The sequence below is a fragment of the Macrotis lagotis genome, chromosome X (genome assembly GCF_037893015.1).
Source record: "Macrotis lagotis isolate mMagLag1 chromosome X, bilby.v1.9.chrom.fasta, whole genome shotgun sequence".
NCBI classification, from domain to species: domain Eukaryota; kingdom Metazoa; phylum Chordata; class Mammalia; order Peramelemorphia; family Peramelidae; genus Macrotis; species Macrotis lagotis.
Genome location: NC_133666.1, coordinates 571,706,475 through 571,726,652, shown reverse-complemented (window position 1 = coordinate 571,726,652; position 20,178 = coordinate 571,706,475). Strand labels below are relative to the sequence as shown.

Sequence of the window (20,178 nt, the reverse complement as noted above, 5' to 3'; positions counted from 1 at the left end):
AACCTTTCCAACATTGATCATCTTCCTTTTTTTCTCATCTGAGCTAATCTAATAGTTGTGCCATGATACCTCATTGTTGTTATAATTTGCATTTCTCTTATCAATAGTGATTTGGAGCATTCTTTCATAATATACATATATAATATTTCATTATATATAGTTTTAATTTCTTCATTTGAAAACTGTCTTTTCATATCCTTTGACCATTTATCAACTGGGGAATGATTTGCGATCTTATAAATTTGATGCAATTCTCTATATAGTTTAGAAATGAGACCTTTATCAGAACTCTTAGTTATAAAGATTGTTCCTCAGCCTTCTGCTTTTCTTCTAATTTTGTCAGCATTGATTTTATTAGTGCAAGTTTTTTTAATTTAATATAGTCAAAATCATTAATTTTGTGGTATATATAATGTACTCTAATTCTTGTTTGGTCATAAATTTATCCCTTTTTCATAGATCAGAAGATAGAGTATTTTTTGGTCTATTAATGTATCTATAGTATCGTTCTTTTTTGCTATAAGGTGTGAGATGTGGGTCTATGCCTAATTTTTGCTATATTATTTTCTGGTTTTGCCAACTATTTTTGTTAAATAGTGAATTCTTATACCAGAAACTGATGTCTTTGGTTTTGTCAAATAGTAGATTTCTGTAGACATTTACTGCAATTTCTTTTGATTCTATCATAATCCACTGTTCCATTACTGTATTTCTTAACAAGTACCAGGCAGTTTTGATGACTGCCACTTTATGGATATACATTTAGATCTGGTAGAGCTGGCCACCTTCCTTTACATTTTTTTCATTTTTGTTCTTGTTGACCTTTTGTTGCTTCAGATAATTTTTTACTATTTTTTCTAGTTTGGTAAAGTAGTTATTTGGTAGTTTGATTTGTATAGCACTGAATAAGTAATTTAATTTGGTTATAATTGCCATTTTCATTATATTAGCTTGATCTAACCATGAGCATTTGACATTTTTCCAATTATTTATTATAACTTTATTTGAGTGAGGAGAGCTTTATAATAGTGTTCATACAGTTTCAGGTTTTGTCTTGGGAGGTAGATTGCCAAGAATTTAATGTTGTCTACAGTTACTTTAAATGAAATTGGTATTTCTATCTCTTGCTCTTGGGCTTTGTTGTTCATATGTAAAAATGCTGATGATTTATGTGGGTTTATTTTATATCCTGCTACTTTGCTAAATTTGTTAATTGTTTCAAGGAGGTTTGGGGGTTAATTTTCTTAGATTCTTTAGGTATACTATCATATCCTATGCAAAGAGTGAAAGTTTTGCTTCCTCATTGACAATTCTGATTCCTTTGATTTCTTCTTCTCTTATGGCTACTACTAGCATTATAATACTATATTAGTAATGATGATAATGGGCATCCTTGTTTCACCCCTGCTTTTATTGGAAATGCTCTGAGTTTATTCTCAATAAATATAATACTTGTTATTTATTATTTTAATGAAAACTCCATTTATTCCTAAACTTTCTAGTGTTTTTAATAGGAATGGATGTTGTATTTTATCAAAGGCTTTTTCAGCATCTATTGAGATAATCATATGATTTTTGTTGGTTTTCCTATTTATATGTTTAATTATGTTGTCTCTTTTCCTAATGTTGAATCATCCCTACCTGCCTAGTATAAATCCAACCTGATGGTGCATTATCCTGCTGTAGTCTCATTGCTAAAATTTAAAAAAATTTTGCATCAATATTCATTAGGAAAATTGGTCTATAATTTTCTTTGTCTGTCTTGGTTCTTCCTGATTTAGGTATCAGCACCATGTTGGTGTCATAAAAGGAATTTGGCTGAGCTCCTTCCTCTCCTATTTTTTAAAATAGTTTATGTAGAATAAGAATTAATTGTTCTTTAAATGATTGGTAGGATTCACTCATAAATCTGTTTAGACCTGGAGACTTTTTCTTAGGTAGTTTATTGATGTTTCTTCAATTTCTTTTTCTGAAATGGGGTTAAGTAATTTATCCCCGTTCTGTTAACCTGGGCAGTTTGTATTTTTGTAAATATTCATTAATTTCACTCAGATTTTCCAATTTATTGACATTCAGTTTGGCAAAGTAACTCCAAATTATCTCTTTAATTTCTTCTTTTAATTTTTGATACTGGTAATTTGGTTATATTCTTTCTTTTTTTTTAAATCAGATTAACCAAAGGTTTGTCTATTTTATTGACTTTTTCATAAAACCAATTCTTAGTTTTACTTATGAGATCAATTGTTTTCTTGCTTTCAATTTTATTAATCTCTCCCTTGGTTTTCAGAATTTCTAATTTGGTATTTAATTGGGGATAATTTATTTGTTCTTTTTCCTGCTTTTTAGTTGCATATTCAGTTCATTAATCTCCTCTCTCTCATTTTATTCATATAGGCATTTAGAAATATGAAGTGTCCCCTCAAAACTACCTTGGCTGCATCCCATGAATTTTACTATGATATTCCATTATTATCATTTTCTTGGATATAATTACTGATTATTTCTATTATGTGCTGTTCGGTCCACCCATTATTTAAGATAAAGATATTTAATTTTCAATCAGTTCTTGGTTTATCTTTCCCTGACCCTTTATTACATGTAATTTTTATAGCATCATGTTCTAAGAAGTGTGTATTTATTATTTCTTCCTTTCTGCATTTCATTATAAGATTTTTCTGCCCTAGTACATGGCCAATTTTGGTTTAGGTGCCATGTACTATGAAGAAAAAGGTATATTCTGTTCTGTCCTTATTGTTTTCTCCAGAGGTATACCATGTCTAAGTTTTCTAAGATTTCATTCACCCTCTTAACTTCCTTCTTGTTTATTTTGTTGTTAGATTTATCTAATTCTGAGAGAGGGAGATTGAGGTCTCCCATTATTAAAGTTTTGCTTTCTATATCTCCTTGTAATTCATTTACTTTTCCTCTAGGAATTTGGATGCTTTACCAATAGGTGCATACATGTTTAGTCATTGTCAATGGTGCCTTTTAAGAAGATGTAGTTTCCTTCCTCATACCTTTTAATGAGCTTAATTTTTGCTCTTACTTTGTCTGAGATTAGGTGTGCTATCCCAGATTTTTTTTTAATTCAGCTGAGACATAATACATTTTGCTACAACCTTTTATCTTCACCCTGTGTGTATCTCTCTGCTTTAAATATGTTTCTTGTAAACAACATATTGTAGGATTCTAGTTTTTAATCTATTTTTTTCTGCTATCTGCTTCCATTTTACAGGACAGTTCATCCCATTCACATTTATAGTTAAGATTATTCATTCTGTATTTCCCTCCATGCTATCTTTCTCCATTTATATTTTCTCTCTCCTTTTCTCTTACTCCTCCTCACCAAAATTTTACTATCTTTCCCCTTTGACTTTTCTTTTAAAAATTTAATTTTCAGTTTATTTTTCACTTATACCTTTCCTTATACCTTATCAGTCCCTTGTTCTCTTATCTTATCTCTCATTCAACATCCAATAAAATAAACATATCTTTTCTTTACACTGTTTTTCTATGGTCACACTATTGGTGATGCACAAAGATTACTGATGATGGTATTGACTAATTAATAACTTATTCAGGTCATTTCTAATGTCCACCTTGGCATGTACTATATCCCATTAATATACTAAAAAATAGTCTTTCAATAGTCTTTTCATTCCTCAGAGCCACAAGTGTCTCCAATAAAAATATTTCCACATCTATCCCAGAACTTCAGGATTCAGTGAACACTCTGCGTAACACTATTTCTAAATGTAGGAAATGAGTGCATTATTAATAATGGCATATCATATTACATGTCATTATGTTACTGTTACATAATAATATTCTCATTCCCTTAAAATAACATGAAAAATATAGCAGAAAATGAAATTTTTGTTTTGATTCTTTTTTAAAAATTCTCTGAGAAATTTGAAAATACTCAGAGGTTTTCTGAGACATTCCAAATCAGACTTAGAAGCTTAGAATTTTTCATTCATTCATTCCAGACATTATACTTCCATAGTTTGAGAAAATAACTTGCAAATATGTTTTAATTGATTATTGGTTAGTGAGGGGTGAATGGAAATGACTTACTTGATACTATTAGCATATTAGTGTGGGAGAGAGGAGGGGAAATTTGTATAAAGAAGGCAAAAATAGTAACAAAATAGTAAACATACAAAATTATGGTTAAATCTGCCATTTATTCTGTTTATATGAATTGTTTATCATTACATAAAATAGAGCTCAAATATGGAAGAGCAATAGTTCAATTATTTATGACTTATTTGATTACATTAATCTAAAGAGGAAGAAAATTTAATGTTTTTCCCTGCCTCTCTCCTGTCTCATTCCTTTCTCCTCTTTCTTCCCTCTCCCTTTCTTCCTACTCCTTTTCCTAATATGAATATTATAAAAATACTTGTACCTTCTATGAGGAAAATATCTCATATACATTTCTGTAATTTTAATTTTTTTCCATTTAGATTTTAGGTATTATGAAATGCTATTGATGTACTGAAAGGCATTTATACTTCCATACATTGCATTATTCAAAAATGTTAATATTCTCTATTAAGCTATACCTCAATATTCTGTTTTACTTGCAGCGGAATGTGGTGCATCTGCAACAAATAATGAAGGAATCTTGCTGTCTCCCAATTATCCTCTCAACTATGAAAACAACCATGAGTGCATTTATAGCATTCAGGTACAAGCAGGGAAAGGAATCAATATTTCTGCCAGAACATTTCACTTAGCACAAGGGGATGTTCTTAAGGTAGGTAGTTTGTTGATGCATCTATATTCTGTATTTCAGTATCTATTGATCATTTATTATTTGGTCATTATACTATATGTTTAAGTATGTGCTGTCATGTTATAAAATCAAATTGTACATTTTTGACAATGATCATTCTCATAATCATAAAATACTTCCCTAATTACTAAGAAAAAGTAAAATATATAGAAGTAAAATTCATTAATCAATTGGGGATTTGGAAAAAAATTGAGTTGCTATAGTAAGACTGCACTGGAAATTTTTAGCATAAATTTGTATTTTATATCTTGACATCACTGGCACAATTTTATGATTTTTTTCCAGTTCTACTTGGCATCATACCGCAAGAGAAGAGAGGGATTTGGTCAGATGAGGATGTTCAATAATATGTTACCTGAGTTATTTGAGAGTAGAGGTTACTATAGGACTGATTGATTTAAGTGGTGGAGAACAGAAAAAGTATTACCAGTGCAGGACTGATAGTCTGGAGGATAACTGAGGAATGGAGAAAATGAAATTACTTTAATAACAAGAAATAAGGTTAGCAATCATAAAACAAAAGGAAATCTATATAATGATAAAAGTTTTACTGCCCTATGGGTTCATGAACTTTTGTATAATAAGATAAAAGTTAGTTCAACATCTGTGTATAACTGGTGAGGTGAAGAAATAATTTCTGGAAAGTGAGTAGACTAAGGAACTTGGAAGTTAATATACTTAGGGAAATAGCAATATGAAAGATGAAATTCCCATTTTGAATACAGAATGGTGATAGGGCAGTTGAAAACCAGGAACTGAATTTGCTGAAGTTCCAGAAAGGATCCTTCTAGGAAACGGAGACTTGATTGGTTGATGTATTTAAATATTGTGAATCTCAAAGGAAGAAAAGTGATAGTAGTGAGACAGTCTGAAAGTGGTAAGGATAAGTAAGCAAGTCATATTCTCAATCACCTCCCACCCACTATCAGGAATTTGAATAAAAGTGTTGTCAATACTAGAAAAGATGATAAGGAAAGTAATGCTGTCAGGAGAGATCTCAGGGAAGACTAGAAAAAAAGTAAAAAGTGAAAAAGAAAGCACTAATAATGGTAAGATGAAAGAGGTATAAAGATTAATCCTTGAGGAATGAATCTAACTGCAGGATATAAATGGATGGTGAAAATTACATTGAGGAAGGTAAATGATTCAGACAGTACAAGTTCATCCTTAAAGTCTTCTCTAAATATCCTGGAAAAAGTAGTAGCTGTGCTGTTTGAGGTCTCTAGGAGATCCTTTTCTCATCAGGTAGAGGTAAATGAAAGATGTGTCCAGGGGATACTGCAAGGAGAAAGCAGGTGTTCCTGGAAGATGAAGTTTGTGCTGCACATGAGTGAGTGGTCTGCACAAACTCAGAAAATGAGGGAAACTGGGTTGGTTGGGTGCAACTGGTAGAAGTGGTGGTGATACATGAGTGGAGATAGATGATAGAGTAAGCTTCCTTTCCAACACCTCTAAAGATAAAGGACAAAAAAAAACATACCTGGCATGATCTACAATCAAAAACTAGAATGCCTTCCCACTGAGTTGTCAGTTCTTCCTAATCAGTGACCAATAAGGTAAACTGTTTTTTCAATTCAGGCAGAATCAGATATGGTCCTAAGCAGTAAGGCAGCATTGCTCATGTTCAGAGTAAGGTTTCTATAAAATCATGCAGTGAAATAAGTAGAACAAAAAAAAAAACCAAAATGAAACAACAACCAAATAAATATACACAAAATAAATTCAAAAACATTAACCAAAACAAACATCTCTATTTGAAGAAAATTGTAGTATATATAAGGTATTCATAAATGCTGTTATCCTTAATGATCATCAGTTTTTCATGATTTGCTTATATTAAAGGTAACTTACATTTGGGGGTTAGGGGAAGAGTCATCAACTTAAAAGATAGTATTAAAATTTTCTTAAAATGCATTTATGATCCATGGTATACTTAACTTGTTTGTACATTGGATATGAATTAAGATTTCATAATGACCAGGGTTTTCTCTGAAGAAAATATAAAAAATATACCTCCTGTCCTTTGCAGAGGTAGATTATACTACTCTGTTTTACTACTTTCAAACTCAGTTGACATTTTTGTTAATTTGACAACTACTTTTTTCTCTTGTTTGTTTTGTTAAAAAATATTAAGTTGGTAATAATAATAGCTCACATTTAAAGAACTTTATGTGCTTACATATTTTGCATTTTAACTTATTATATTACATATTGACATATGTGTATTATTCATTTGATTATTATAATCAAATATAAGAGAGGGAGAGGCAGATGCTAATATCTCCATTTTTAAGTCATGAGACAGAAGCTGAAAGATGTGGAGAAACTAACCTATGATCACACAACTATTAAATATATGAGATAAGATTTGGACATTGGCATTCCTGACTCTAACTAGGCACCATATCTACTATGTCCCTTAGCTATCTACTATCTATCAATGAGAAAGTGAGATGTATTCATAAATAAAAGTAACATAGGAATAATTAAAACATAATTTAAAATTTTGCTTATATATCTCATTGCCTTAATTAAAAACTCTAATTTTTATAAGAATATAATTTTAAGTTAAATATTGTCTTATTTTCTATTTCATGCTTTTTTATGCATTGTTTATAAGTTTTGTAATTTATTTTTATTTAAATAATTCACTTCTATTTCTTAAAAATAATTATTGAGCAATTATTTATATTATTTTGTCAATTTAAAAGATTTACATAAACCTACTCTCAAAATTTTAGTTGCAATGAAAACAATGAAATAAAATTTTATATTCCTAGGAACATTGTTCTTGGACAATATTATATACATATACACATGTATATATGTATAATTTTTTGTCTTTAGATGTCTTTTGACATTCTTGATTCAGTAAGAAGGTAGATGAAATTCAGTTTTTATGCAAATAATAGCAATTTAAAGTGCTTTTATGACTTGCTGAAGACTCTTTCTGGGTCAAAGACATTGGGTACATCACAACTATTTAGGTTTTTTATTTTTTGCAAGGCAATGGGGTTAAGTGGCTTGCCCAAGGCCACACAGCTAGGTAATTATTAAGTGTCTGAGGCCAGATTTGAACTCAGGTACTCCTGACTCCATGCTCTATCCACTGCGCCATCTAGCCGCCCAACTATTTAGTTCTGATGGAGTCACATAGGACATGATTCTTAAGAGAACCCTTCTTTAGTGTTCTTAACAGACCACCATCAATCATTGCAGAAGCTATAGACTGTTTACCTCAAGTTGAAGTCAAACTGTCCTAAAGTTGAAGTTCTAATTGAAGAAGTTTTGAATATCATTAGACTCTTGTCATGTGGCAAAGCACCTGGTGCTTATTCTATTCCTGCTGAGATCTACAAGGTGGGGCGTCCAATGCTCATATAAAAGCTGACTGAAATTTTCCAGGTTATATGACATGAAGAGATTATTCCCCAAAAAATTCAAGGATGCCTCCATCATCCTTCTCTATAAAGGTAAAAGAAATAGATTGTCTTGTGACAATCACAAGGGTTTTTCTCTTTTAGTCATTGTTGGTAAAATAGCCAGAGTCCTTCTCAATAGGTTGAACCTTCACCTGGAAGAAGGTCACTTTCCTGAGGGTTTCAGAAAGGGTCAGGGAAAAGTCAAAATGGTGCTTAATACCCTACAATTCCAGGAAAAATGCCAGGAGCAAAACAGAGGTTTGTATGCAAAATTTATAGATCTGATGATTTATAATTAACTGTCAGTCATGAAGGCTTTTGTAAAATTATGTTACAATTTGGTTGCCCAGAAAAGTTCATCAATATTATATGTCAATCTCATGATGGCATGGTTGCCCAGTTTCTGAATTGTAGATGATGCTCTTGAGATTTCCCAATCACCAATGGAGTGAAACAAGAATATGTCCTTGCTCCCATGCTTTTTAGCCTGATGTTTACAGCCATTTTATCAAACCCCTTCACTGAGAATGAATATGGCCTTAAAGTCAGCTACAACACTGATCACAAATTCTTCAACTTGAAAAGACTTCAAGTCAAGATCAGAGTGGAGGGAGTGTTGGTGCATGATCTTCTGTTTGCAGCCTCTGAAGCTGAGATGCAAAGAAGTATAGATCAATTCATTGCTGCTTTTGCTAATTTTGATGTAACAGTTAACACCAAGAAAACACAAATGTACCACACCATCCACATATGGAACCATGGATTACAGCAAATGGAGAAGTTCTGAGTACTGTGGACAAGTTCAATTACCTTGGTAGTATCCTTTCCAAGGAGGTACACATTGACAATGAGCTTGTCACTGATCTAGGTCAGTATTTGGGAGACTCCAAAAGAAAGTGTGGGAGAGATTATCAAATTGAAGGTCTACAGAGCCATTCTATTTACTTCAATGCTCTATGCCTGTAAAACCTGGACAACCCTGACAGTTTTTGTCAGGAAACTGAATTCCTTTAAATTATCTTAGGAAGATTCTGAAGATCACCTGGAAGGAGAAGATAGCAGACAATGAGGTCCTTTTTTATGCTATACTGCCTAGCATTCAAATGTTTTTTTAAAGAGTGCAACTATGATGGAGTGAACACATTATTCAAATGCCAAATCTACAATCACCAGAAAGACTAATTGATGGAGAACACTCACAGTAGAAGTGATATAGGAATACTTTGAAGTTGTCGCTAAAGAACTTCGGAATTAATTGTGCAGCTTGGCACAGCACCACCCAGCTTGATCTGCCCTCATCAGTGAAGGTGTTGCTCTCTATGGGCAAGGAAGAATTGAAGCAACTCAAAGAAAATGTGAGATGTATAAGTTTAGAGTCACCACCTAGGTGTCCACATGGACTATTTGTGCCTGACCCATAGCAGAGTATTCTGAGTTCATATTGGTCTGATCAGCCACGATAAGATGCACTGCAACTTGTCTCCAACATAATGATGTCATTTTTGTCTTCTTTGATAACAAAGGACAAGAAACAAACAACCATATCTATATGCATATATATAAGAGCTAATTCTATATTACTTAATGTTTTTGTATGAACTAAGTTGTCAGATATATGGTGCATCCTTAATTTTAACACTGACTTTGGAGAAGTATGTATTTTATCATTTTCTTCATTTGTCTCCCACAATGTAAATATTCATAAACTTTACTTTGAATGAGCTCAATTTTTAATTTTTTCTTTTTTAAATTTTCCCCCAATTACATATAAAACATCAGTGTTTTATTTTTTAAATTTTGAGTTCTAAATTCTTTCTTTCCCTCCCAACCGCCACCCTCTAAGATGGTAAACAATTTGATATAGGTTATATATGTGTTTAATTTACAAACCATTTCCATATTAGTCGTTTTGTGAAAAAAAAAAGCACAGATTAAAAAAAAAGACCACAAAAATAAAGAGAAAAATAAGATCCTTCAGTCTACATTCAGATTCCATTGATTCTCACTTCAAAGGTGGGTAGAATTTTTCTTCATGAGTCCTTTAGAATTATGAATCTTATTGATCAGACCAGCTAAGTCTTTCATAGTGGATTATCATTACAATATTGCTTTTACTATGTACAGTGTTCTCCAGGTTCTTCTCACTTCACTTTGCATCAGTTCAGTATAAGTTTTTCCATGTTTTTTTTTAGAAATCATCCTGCTTACCATTACTGTTAGCACAATAGTATTCCAACACAATTGTCTACAACTTTTTTAGCCATTCCCCAATTGATGTACATCTCCCCAATTTCCCATTTTTTCCATCACAAAACATGTTGCTGTAAATATTTGTTTAAAAATATGGACTTTCCCCTTATTATTTTTTCCTTTTCCCTTACTATTAATATGTCTGGGATTCAGACCTGGTAGAAGGATTACTATATTAAATGCAGAGCTTTTGTATGCAGATATATAGAACTTTATATCCCTTTGGAATAGTTCCAGATTGTTCTACAATTTTTCTCCAGAATGGTTAGATCGGATCAGAACCTCACCAATAATTCATTAGTGTGACAATTTTCTCATATCCCCTCCAACTTTTATCATTTTCCTTTTTTTTTTTTTTTTGTCATGTGAACCAATCTGATAGGGGCAGTGATAGCTCAAAGTTGTTTTAATTTCTATTTCTCTGGGCAGCTAGGTGGCACAGTCCCTGGAGTCAGGAGTACCTGAGTTCAAATCCGGCCTCAGACAATAATTACCTAGCTGTGTAGTCTTGGGCAAGCCACTTAACCCCATTTGCCTCAAAAAAAAAAAAAAACCCAACCTAAAAAAAATTTCTATTGCTTTAATCAGTAATGATTTATAGCATTTTATATGAAATATATAGTTTTGATTTCTTCATTTGAAAAGTTCTATAGGGGGTTGGGAAGGAAGAGTGGAAGGTAATCTTATGACTTAAAATATACATGCATGTGTGGATATAAAATAAATTAATTAAAAAAGAAAAGTACTATAACTTTTTATCATTTATTGTTTTGGGAATGATTTATAATTTTATAAATTTGATTCAGTTCATTATATATTTGAGAAATGAGACCTTTATCAATAACACTTGTACATTCCTTCAGGTTTTGTTTGCTTTGTTTTTGTTTACGCAAACCTTTTTAATTTTAATATAGTCAAAATTATCCATTTTATGTCTCCTCTGCCTGTTTGTTCATAAATTATTCCTTTATCTAAAGAGATTTGAAAGTAAGATTAAAGTGATATTGGGTAGACAATCAAGTCATAATAAATAAAATTGTACCTAAAATGAAGCCATGAAATTTAGCTGTCTGTCGTTACTGAACAAGCAGCAACAACATAAAGGGTAAATACAATATAAAATCAAAAAAATAGGAAAAATATGTATATTTTAGGACCAAAATTTCATAATGATTTTGCCCATAGTGATTTTTATAGTGTCTAAATTTCAAAGATTAAAGATTCATTTGATAAATTTAAATAATCTTTTCAAATTCAAATATCTTTGAGATAATTGAGGCAGAATAACAAAACTTAGTCAGGAAATATCTAATCTCTTACTACCTAATGAAGTTCTGCTCACTGAGAATGTGCAATTAGATCATAGAAATAATTTTGGAACCATGGGCATTTTGAAAGCAGACAGACCATACACAGACATTTTAGGAGGATAATATTAGATCATTGGTAGGTCAGGTACAGATACAAGAAGAAGCGTGAGATATTTCATATCTCTAGTTAATGAAAAATTAAAAAGACATATTTTAGTTCCAAATTGCTCTCCAAATTGCAGAATGGTTATAACAGATCACAACTTCACCAACAGTTCTATAGTAAATGAAAAATTTTAGATGTGCATTTTACTGAGTTTTCCTTTTTTTTCATTTCTTGATCAAGTTTCTTGTTTTTTTCCCTAACTGGAAATGTTTAAACCCACAAAACCAAATTATTTAGCAATTTCTACATCTCACATATATGAGTCGAAAATTGAAGGAGTTGGACTTTGGAAAGTTCAAATTCATTTTTTAGGCAGAAGAATTTTGTTTTTGCTTAATGGATTTTCAGTTTTGTCCATCTCTTCTTGATCCCATATACAATTTTCCTTGTCAGATACTAGAGTATTTTTCCATTTCCTTCTCCAGCTCCTTTTACTGATAAAGAAAAAAAAAACAAAGTCTTTAAGTGACTTGCCCAAAGTCCCACAACTAGTTAGTTTCTGAGGTCAAATTTGAACTCAGATCCTCCTCACTTCAGAGCCATTGTGCCACCTAACATCCCAGTGGAAGGATGAGAACCACTTATTATATCTCAGATAGTTGTAATGTCTTTCAGCTGACTTCTTTTCCTCATCTCCTTTTATCCTTTCCTCCTTTCCCCATTCCACACCTCTCCCTGTTACCCTTAGCTTTTCTTCTTTGACTCTTTCTCTCCTTGTTTAGATTTGTAGACAGAGTTTGAAATATCTCATTTTTATATGCTCCTGGGTTTGAATGATAATGTATTCAATAAATTAATTTTTTTGCTATTTTTCCCCTTGGAATACAAAAACCCCTTTCACCATGCATTTTATATAGTTGTCAGTGACTACTTTATCATTTATGTCCTTAGTGCCTAGCACATAATATTTATTGACTGATTGTGGATCACAGGACAAATTATCAATAATGATTTTCCTTCTTCCCTCATTCTGATTGTTGGTTATTTATGATTTGTTGAAGTTCAGATTGACAAAGATTTACTACAACATTCAATTGTGCAATATAATAAAGAAATGATAAATTCTATATGGAAGCAATAATGTTGTTAGTACCAAAGAAAACAGTGGATGTTATCTGACAAGTTCTTTGAAGGGAGAGGTAAAGATATTTATAGCTCATCCATTCTAAAATAATAAATTAGGCATCAAAAATATTTATTTGACCATATATCATTTGTTTACTTAGTGAATAATCTAATCTCTCTCTATTTACTAATGCAAATTAACTCATGCTAATTGTATGTCTCATTATTAATAGGATAGATAGATAACTTACTATCTATTACTTTATAGGATGGAATCTGTTAAAGATTTTAGAATTAATTGCAGGCAATTAAGGGTTATTTCATGAAGGAATGCAGAAAAACTATGAGATTAGTAATTTTAATCTAGCTCTTCTGTGACAAACTGAATAACATATTTAGAATTAATTTTTGGGTTTTTTTTTAACATGGCAATGGGATTCAGTGGCTTGCCCAAGGTCACACAGCTAGGTAATTATTAAATGTCTTAGGCCGTATTTGAACTTCGGTCATCCTGACTCCAGAACCAGTGCTCTATCCACTGCACCACCTAGCTGCCCCTTAGAATTAATTTTTTTAAGGAAGTATAATAAAGAAGGAAAAATACAGTTTGTAAGTTCATAACTTAAACCCAGGCCATCCTGGCTTCATTATGCTATGTCTGTGAGGATAATACAAACATAATTATCTTTCACTTGCTACCTTTAAAAGAAAGTTACATAAATTGATATGTTATAAAACACATACTTTGGTTAATTTTCAGGTAAAAAATTTTCATTCTTTTTTATTATAATATCTATTAGTATTTATTTATTTATTTATTTATTTATTTATTTATTTATTTATTTTAGAGTTCTGCAAGGCAAATGGGGTTAAGTGGCTTGCCCAAGGCCACACAACTACGTAATTATTAAGTGTCTGAGACTGGATTTGAACCCAGGTACTCCTGACTCCAGGGCTGGTGCTTTATCCACTGTGCCACCTAGCCACCCTATCTATTAGTATTTATAATCAACTAAAATGACAATATTTTACCTGGTTCAAGAGATTTTGCATATAATTTTTTTCTCTTGTTAATATATCTAGCTGCTGAATCTATAATTGAGAGACATAATACTGTTTTACAACATTAATTCAAAGAATATAAATACTAAAAACTAGCTTAAATCTGTTTATATTATTTGTAATCACATCCTTATGTCTAGTCCCTATTCCTTTAAAATAATAACTGATAAACTTTTTGTGGAGCAAGGAGTCTGATTCTACTGACTGCAGTGAGAATGCTATCAAAAGTAAAAATGAGGACATAAAGAGACACATAATAAATCCCATCATCTTTATACTTCTCTTTGATATGTGCTAAATAAATATTTACTGAATAAATATCACTTATTGATTCCCCCCTGCTGCTTCACAGTTAGGAGTCACATTGATATCATGCCGTTTTTATTTCTTTTGTGAAAAAACATTGGGAGATAGGTTCTAATTCACATCTGTAAAGTCAATAGTTTCATGTAATATTGTAAGATTTCTTAGTTTTTCACTTAGCTATGTTTTTATAAAGTTAAGCATAAACATGGCATAACCATATTAGCATTTAATCATGATGTCACAGAATTTCGAAATTAAGAGGGGTTTGAGACACTATATGGTCTCAATCTTTACTTGGACAGGAAACTCCTCCCTGGGCTGCCAAAGGGTCATTCGGCTTCCCTTGGAGATATCATATTGTTCCTTCCTGAGAAGCAGCCCAGTCTAAACTCTAGAGCTCTAGAAGAGCTCTAACTGGGAGGGTGGAACCAAGACGGGATTCCGATAAGCTCTCCCCCAGAACACTCCAAATATCTTGAAAATGATGACTCTTACCAAATTCTAGAGTGGCAGAACTCACAAAAAGACTGAAGAAAACAATTTTCTAGCTCAAGACAACTTGGAAGATTCATGGGAAAGGTCTGTGTAAGCAGTTAGAAAGGGTCGTCATTGCAGTCTGAGTCCATGCCAAAGCAAACTAGCTCCAACCATGCAGGAACAGCCTGAAGGATGCCTAGGTCCTTCAGGTGCCTGGATCTATAGCAGTAGCAGCAATTTCCAGACCTCTAAGCCCAGGGACTTCCATACAGTTGGGAAGCTCAGCAAGGAGAACTCTGCTGCATCAGAGTAAGAGCAGAACCTATTCTAGCCACCCAGCAGCTGCTTCCAGAGCTCTCAGCCCATGGACAGTAAGAGGATTGGGGGAGACTGTAAAGGTCTCTTTGTTATATGTGAGGCAGGACTCTGTTGCTTTGCCCATAATCAGAAACAGGTCACAGATTAGTGACCCATACTGCCATAGAGCAGCAGGGACCCTCCTCAATGCCGGGGGGGGGGGGGGTAGTGCTTGCAGTCATGAACAAAGAGAAGCCCAGGTCAGGAGAGCAGTCAGAGCCTCTCATAAGACCTTAAAGGAATTGAGGTCCTTAGAAGGAGTGTCCCTGAAAGCATTTGCAAAAACTCTCAAAAACTTGGACAGTATGGCCTCCAACCTGGAAGCAAAGTTCTACATTAACAAAGAGTTAGAGGAAATGAGTTGGGGAAATGAGTAAACAACAGAAGGGAAAAACTCCAACCATAGACAATTACTTTAGTCCTATGGAAGATCAAATTATGCATTCAAAAGATCATAAGATCAAAGCTTCCGTATTCAAAGCCTCCAAGAAAAATATGAAGGAGATACAAAAAAAGTTGAAGAAAATGATATCTTAAAAACCAGTTTTGGTGAAATTGAAAAAAGCATTTCAAAAGGCCAATGAGGAGAGGAATGCCTTAAAAAGCAGGCCAAATGGGTAAGAACATACAAAAAGCTCTTTGAAGAAAATAATTCCTTAAATTGCAGAATGGAGCTAAAGGAAGCTGATGAAATTACAAGAAATCAAGAAACAATAAAACAAAGCTAAAAAAATAAAAACTAGAAGAAAATGTGTAATACCTCATTGGAAAAACAACTGACCTGGAAAACAGATTCAGAAGAGACAATTTAAAAGTTATTGAATTACTTGAAAGTCATGACCAAAAAATGATGCTAGATTTCATTTTTCAAGAAATTTTCTAGGAAATTGACTTGATATCCTAGAAGCAGGGGGGGGGATAGAAATTGAAAGAATCTATCAATCTCTTTTTGAGAGGGATCCCAAAATAAAACTACCAGGAATATTAAAGTCAAATTTCAGAACTCCCAAGTCAAGGAGAAAATATTACAAGCAGCCAGAAAGAAACAATTCAAATTCATGGAGCTACAGCAGGATAAGACAAGCTTCTGGATTAAGTGCTCATAGGGCTTGGAATATGATACTGTAGAAGGCAAAAGAGCTTGGATTACAACCAAGAATCAACTTCCCAGCAAAATTAAACATATTCTTTCAGGAGAAAAGATGGACATTCAATGAAATAGGTGACCTTCAAACTTTCCAGAGCTAACATAAAGTTTGATATTCAAGTATAGCATTCAGGTGAAGCATGGAGAAAGTTGATGGGAAGGGTAAATTATGAGAAACTTAATTATGTTGAATTGCTTGCATTCCTGCATGGGAAGATGATATTGTTAGGGCTGTTAGAGGGTGAATCTGAGAGAGAAAGGAATGTTCTGGGAGATAGGGAAAGGAAAGGTAGAGTGGTGTAAGTTATTTCACATAAAAGAAGCAAGGGAAAAACTTTTGCAATGGAGTGGAGGAGGAGAAAAATGAGGGGGAATAAGAAAACCTTTATATATACACACTCAAGTAGGTATCTTACCCTAGAGCAAAATAGGGCAGGAAAGGCATGGGAGAAATAAGTCAGAAGGAGAGAAGTGGAGGTAGATGACAGAAGAGAAAGAAGATTTGTGGGAGAGCATAGTCAGATACAACACACTTTTGAGAAGGGACAGGGTGAAAGGAGAGAGAGATAATAGAGTAAATGGGGGTGGGGGAATCGGATGGAGGCAAACACAGTTAGATAGAGCAATGGTGGGGAGAGAATATTGAAGCAATTTCTCTGATGGACTTATAAAAGAATAATGTTATCTATCCCAAAGAAACAGTTAATGGTGTCTGAATATAGACTGAAGCACACTTTTTCCCCTCATTTATTTTTCTTGAAGATTCTCTTTTTTTAGTGGGAGGGGGGAATTATGTTTACTTTTACAACATGACTATTGTAGTTTAAAAAAGAGCTCTGTCTAACATTAGGAAGTTGCTGCAGTTTCTACAGTTGTTGTTGTTTGCCCTCAGCATGAAGACTAAATTTGCTCTTACATCTTCCACCCAGTATTTCCAGTTCTGCACTCTGGAACAAAACTAGACAAATCTAATTCTGCTTCCACATGCCACCGTTCAAAAATTTGTGTCACTAGCTAAAGTTTCTCTTCTCCAGAATAAAAATCTCTACCTGTTTTAATTTATCCTCATTTGGAATAGTTTTTCTACCCATTCTCATTTCTTTATAATAGTCCTTAAACCAAGAATTGAGTAAAGTACCTCAAATTTTATCTGACCAAAGCAGGCCACAAGAGGATTATCCCTTCCTTGATCTTGTATACTATACTTCTCTTATTGAAGTTTAAGATTACATTAGCTAAATCTTCATTCTCTTCTAATTTGATAGACCCAATTTCAATAATTTAGATGAACTAAATAACAAAAAAGGCAAAGCTGATTTCACATCTCATTGAGACTTTATGGCATGTATCATTCAAAAGAAAGAAAATATATAGAAGGCAGAGGGTGCGATAAAATTGCATATTGTGAATAAATTATGTAAAGAAATACAGAAACCAAAGGGCAGAAATGTGATAAAGGGAATTTGAGTAAGGACAGATATAGAGATGATTTTGTCACTGGAATAAATTGCAAACCACCTGAACAGAGAGAGAGAGAGAGAGAGAGGAAACTGTTGAATAGATTCATAAGGCTGACTCACAATGCATTAATAGAGGTTGTCTAATAATCTGAATATCTACTGGAGTTCTTTTCCTTTTGATAAAAGAAATGCATCTGATAATTTCTTTACATGCTTCACTAACATTTAATTCTGGATCTGATTTACAGTAAGAGGAAAAAAATTGATACTATAATGCAAAATATGATAATTTTGAATTGACTATCCTCCCATCATTTTATAATAGAAACTGAAAGGAAAGATGAGAATTTTTTTATATGTACCTTAAATTATGGAAGAGCCTCAGAATGCAAACCTTTTGAGCGAAGGAACTATTTTGTTTTTTGTTTACTCTTTTCTTTCTGGAACATAGCATAACAATTTGTACTTTGCCAATGTTAGATGTATACTTATCAAATTATGTTATTTTGTGACATAGAATAAGTAGAATTCTATAGAGGAATTCTAACAAAGTGAGATAGAAAGTACTGAAGAATCAAATTCTGAAGAGAAAGAAAAAACATCTAGTGATGATGAAAAGGAGGAAATATTTAAAGAGATTGATTTGGATTCATTGGGAACTCTTAAAACAATTTAGCTATTTTTATAAATCTGCAAGGAAAAGAGGGTAATGGAGATTAGTTTTAATGTTTTAAATATTTCAATACTACTGAAGTTAAGAATGAGCATAAATTAAAGAAGATCAATCAATTCCCACATGAAAACTAAAATCTAAACTTATATTTTCCTCTCATAAACTCATTAAGGGAATGTGAAAAAAATTTTCATTCTCACTTATTTATATTTTTTGGCAAAGAATGTTTCATAGTTCTAAAAATATTTGGTCATAGTTCTATAAAAAAACCATAAATAGTTGGACTCTAGAGAATCATGGAAGGAATTACAGGATCTGATGCTGAACAAAGGGAGAAGAACCAAGAGAACAATGTACAAATTAACAACAATATTGAGAGTTGATCAATTTAGATGGAAGCAACTCCTCTCAGCAGTTCAGAGACCTAGGACAGGCCTATTAGACCAGTTAAGGACAATGCTATCTCCAGAAGAAGGAAAAACCAACCAACCAAAACAAAAAATCTTTAGAATCTGAGGGACACTACATTCACTTTTTAAAAAAATCTCATATATTTCTTTCCCTTACTCCTAATTCCTCAGACCAAAAATGATTAGCTTATAAACATATTTGACACAAATGTGTGAGTACAATATTAACCTGTTTGCAACTGAGGGGGGGAGGGTTGGCAAGTAAAGGTGGAAGGAAATTTTGTAAATTAGAAGTATGCATAGGCATGCGGATAAATGTTAAAAAAAACTTTTATAACATGTATTTGGAAAAGTAAAACATCAATAAAAATTCTTTTAAAAGGTACTTCATTTTAAAACATATTTATATAAAACTCCTTCTAGTAAGAAGGGTTTTGTTCCCCTTTTTTTTGGTTTTATTTGCTTAGATCTCAAAAGCTTGCCTAAGCTGGAAGTAAATTGACTTCTCATAAGCCTGATCTCTCTACTGATCAAAATGAAATTGCTGGCCCTCCCCTTTTCTGATCTGGATTGCCTCTTTTTAGGCAGATTGGTGACCCTTGTTTCAGAACACCATTATAATATCACCTCACTAGCAATCTAAATTTCGTTGATAGTTGGTTTACAGACTGGGGCCTCCATAACCACCGACAGACATTTCTTAGAAGTCTTACAGAATAACATGCATTCATCGATTCCCTAATTTTTTGACAGGCAGAGACAGAATTTAGCTCAAAAATATTTGAGCCTGGGTAAACTCAGTATTTATATTTTAAAGCTAGATGAAATTAAAGACATGGGTAGATGCTTATGGAATGGAAATTGAGTATTCTTTGGTAATATTTGCTTTTATAAGTATTCTATTCTAAGGAGTCACCATATGAATTTTGAAAAAGATATGTCCTTTTAGGTTAATGATAGAAATGTTTTGAAGCTCAATTACGTTGAAAAGAAGACATATAAAATTATTTAAACTCTTCAATTTTTGCCTGAGGTGGAGAATAGAATTCTTTTTTTTTTTTAAAGCAAGGCATAGTTCAATTTATTTCTTGTTTATAAAAAAACAAATCTATGTGGTTGCCACAGCAGCTGCCTGGGTCCTCTGAACAGAGAGTGTGAGTCTTCACAAGATGTTCTGTGAATTCTTGATAGGGAGACTTGGTGAACACAGTCTCCTTCCACAGGTCTGGAGTTGGGTAGCTGTATGCTTTAGAGATGGCATCAAAGATAGCT

General features: G+C 32.7%; 1 protein-coding gene across 1 annotated transcript in view; it reads left to right on the top strand.

Annotated features, from left to right (window-relative positions):
• Nucleotides 1-20,178, top strand: part of CSMD3 (CUB and Sushi multiple domains 3) — a 639,662-nt gene that overhangs the window by 139,332 nt on the left and 480,152 nt on the right. The window contains exon 9 of the mRNA XM_074202120.1: nucleotides 4,593-4,762. Coding sequence (XP_074058221.1) covers nucleotides 4,593-4,762 — 170 coding nt within the window. The remainder of the gene's footprint in view (nucleotides 1-4,592; nucleotides 4,763-20,178) is intronic.